Source organism: Etheostoma spectabile, chromosome 24 (genome assembly GCF_008692095.1).
Source record: "Etheostoma spectabile isolate EspeVRDwgs_2016 chromosome 24, UIUC_Espe_1.0, whole genome shotgun sequence".
NCBI classification, from domain to species: domain Eukaryota; kingdom Metazoa; phylum Chordata; class Actinopteri; order Perciformes; family Percidae; genus Etheostoma; species Etheostoma spectabile.
This window is the reverse complement of record NC_045756.1, coordinates 3,893,445-3,896,672: the sequence shown is the minus strand read 5'-3', so window position 1 is coordinate 3,896,672 and position 3,228 is coordinate 3,893,445. Positions and strand designations below refer to the sequence as shown.

Below are 3,228 nucleotides of genomic sequence, written 5' to 3'. Positions count from 1 at the left end.
TTGAGTCCGACTGCCGGCAGTGCCCGCCTTCTGACCAAGCATGTCAGGTTGGCCATGTCATGAAGGCCGACGGCCCCTCCGGACCATTCCGGAAGGACGACGGCACGGAACACACCGATCAGACTCGAGTCACCGACCTCGCCAGACTGTCCGACGGCCGATTATCAGGTTGGTGTGTCAGGGCCTTTAATTGGATTTGAAGAGCTTCTCTTTCCTCTTTTACCACAAGGGCTCAATCAATCTCAGAGAAAAGAGGAAAAAAACAATGTGAACTTACTCAAAGAGCCTCTTGTTCCTATGGTAATAGACATGAGGCAATCAATGTTAATATCATGCATTAAGGTTGTTCAATCATGATATTTTTTTATACTGTGCTAAATCCATAATGATATAATATAGCATGTTTTTCAAGTCTAGAGTAAGTTCATCAAAGTGCAACTTGTAACTGAAATAATTTGAGCTTTTTCAATCACAATTAATTTCAATCTTAAACTTTGACTTTCTTAATGTTGCCTGTAATTTTTTTCTCACATCTGTTCCGTGCGCTAATTGGCAAAGCATGATAGAACTATGCGTCTCAAATTTCCTTAACAGTATTATTGTTTGCAGCTCTATCTTGATGAAGAGATCTTGATCTCATTGAGACTTCCCACTCAAGAAAAAGAAGGAATTAATTATGGTTTGTTCACTGTTCAGTTGAATCTGACAGAAACAAGCTGGTGAAGAACAAAACATCAAGTGGGTACCAGAACTCTACATGCCCTTTCAGTTTGACTAGCTGTTACTGCCTTGAGACCTGAAATAAAAACCGTTACATCAGAGACTTCTAGACTTCTGACTTTCATTTAGAAAGTAAAAAGGGCTTCGGTTTTCTGACAGTCCTGATGTGTTTGCACTTTAGTACGTTCAATACCCAGTATCTAACATATTATATCACACACAGTTTTACACTAAAAGGACAGGGGAAGCATAAATATATGACATTTAGCTTTCTCTGAATGGAAGGATACATTACATGCCTTTGCTTAGGATATTAAAACTTTTGAACACATCACTTGCTGGGCACATTGTGTTTACAACCAACAGCATTTTGAATAGGGTGACTTTGTGATGTCACATTTGTGAATGTGGCCACACGTATTTTATTCATGAAAATATCACAATTAAATTAATTAATTTGATTAAAAGATAAAAACTACAATATTTTTAGTTAAGTGGAAGTATGCGGGGCTTTTAGTAATGCTCAGTAAACCCTTTTTAATTTTTCATATTAGGCCTCAAGGCAACAAAAAGTGTGTAGATATTTGTTTTCTTTATGTGGTATTTTCTGTCCTCTTGGCCCAGCTTCAAATACTGTGAGCACGCCTACATGCTAGTTTTTTTAGTTTTTTTTACACTGGTCATCTCCTCAGGCAGGAATGCAGTTTACTAAAGGAAATGTGAAGGGTTTTGAAACAGTACAATGAAAAAACTACCTGTTGTGTGTACTTATGGGAAATTAAACTAGATACCTAATCCTAAGTGTAGACATTGCAAACTGCAAGTCAAAGCGACAAAAATGCTTGCAATGGTTGCAAATCTCAGGTGTTGTATGGCAGTTTAGGAGGACCAAAAAAACGACAATTTCCAATGTAGAGAAAGGACCAGAGTGACACTGGCCGAAACTGAAGAACAAGACATTACATCACTACCTTTATGCAACCTTAAGGGAAACTAAATAGAAGCCAGCAAAATCTATTGTACATCTCTGGTCCCATTAGGAGCCGTGTCTAATAATTTTTCCAACTTGCATAATCAAACGTTCACAGTGGCTGTGGTACCTTGGAGTAAAGATATATTCTGTCTGTGTACTGGCTGGCGCAGAACTGCAGGCCTGGGTAGATGGGATGGGCGGCGCAGGCATCATCTCCATCATTGCCCTCATCCTTGTCATTAGCATCCGCAGCAGAAGACAGACACGCTGCAGCTTTCCCGTCTGCAGGGAGAGAGGAAGAGGCTGGCTAATATCTCACTGAGTATATATTATTGGCTCATTATTGGCTTTCACAGCTTTATTGGTACCTTTGTTTGCTCCTCTGGTGATGCAATGACTAGCAGAGACATTAAACTCCAGCAGCTTTTCAGATTTATTATACAGAGCACAATATTGGGATGAAATGGCATTGGTAGCAGATCATTAAATGTGTTTACATATACAGTGCATGTTTGAAAAAAGTACTTAGCGTTATTGCGTTCAAACACTTGATATTAGATTCTGAAATGAAAACGTTTAATTATCTTTGACATTTTTTTATGTAAATATGAAGGAAAGTGAATTTAGCTTGCCGTCACCAGTTGATATAGCAACAACCTTACATGTTTCCTGTTTGAAATTTCTAGAAGCAGCATATAAGCTCTTAAAATGACTTATATCTTAAATTACACTTGTCTTTTTAGCTAGTGAGTTTAAGAGCCGTGTCAGCAATCATTTTGAATGTGCCACATTGTCAATGGTGGACAGACATGAGCATGGAAGAAAGATAGGAAGTTTCTCAAAATTGGACCTGATTGGATACACACACCCCATGCTGGTTACTGGTCTTAACCCAAATTTCAGAATACGTATTAGGTAAAAAGATTAGCAATGTATTTGCAGAATCAGGCTAATTTGTGATCAACAACACTGAGTGGCAGACTCAGTCAGACATGTCGTAATCTGAACACCTCCGTCTAGTTTGATGATTGATTGAACACAGGTGTTTGGTTCCATTGGTCTTTAAGCTAACAAGGATATTTTCCGTTATGCTGAACTGTGCCTTTAAAGTTGTGTAACACTGTGCAGCTCCATAGAAAGCCCATTTCTTTAACAAAAACCTCCCAATTTATTTCTCACAGGATGGAAACGCAGCTAGAAGAAAAGAGAAAGAAAGAGAAAGAAAGAGAGAGTGATAAAATGACAGTCACAGATGGAGAGAAAAAGAGAGAGAGAGCAGGTCATTAATGTCAGCCATGTAGCTCGCTCATCCTGCCAGCATCAAGCAAGAAAAGGTCAGGCGGTGGAAATGAGACCGCCACTGCTCGACCACGCTTCATTTAGACAATGACCTATAACACTCTGATAATACTTGCCTTAAATCACTTCGCGCGGCCAGTTGTCTGCCTTGTCTGTGCGTGTGTTCGTGAGAAGGTGTGTGTGTTCGTGAGAGGGTGTGTGTGTGTGTGTGTGTCCATTTGGCTTGCTAATGGGGG

At 39.6% G+C, this 3,228-nt stretch overlaps 1 protein-coding gene across 4 annotated transcripts in view; it reads right to left on the bottom strand.

Annotated features, from left to right (window-relative positions):
- The window catches only part of zranb3 (zinc finger, RAN-binding domain containing 3), a 78,593-nt gene that overhangs the window by 29,593 nt on the left and 45,772 nt on the right, over window positions 1-3,228 (bottom strand). For all 4 annotated transcript variants that reach the window (XM_032506789.1, XM_032506787.1, XM_032506788.1 and 1 more), the window contains exon 15: window positions 1,821-1,975. In XM_032506789.1, the coding sequence (XP_032362680.1) occupies window positions 1,821-1,975 (155 nt within the window). The remainder of the gene's footprint in view (window positions 1-1,820; window positions 1,976-3,228) is intronic.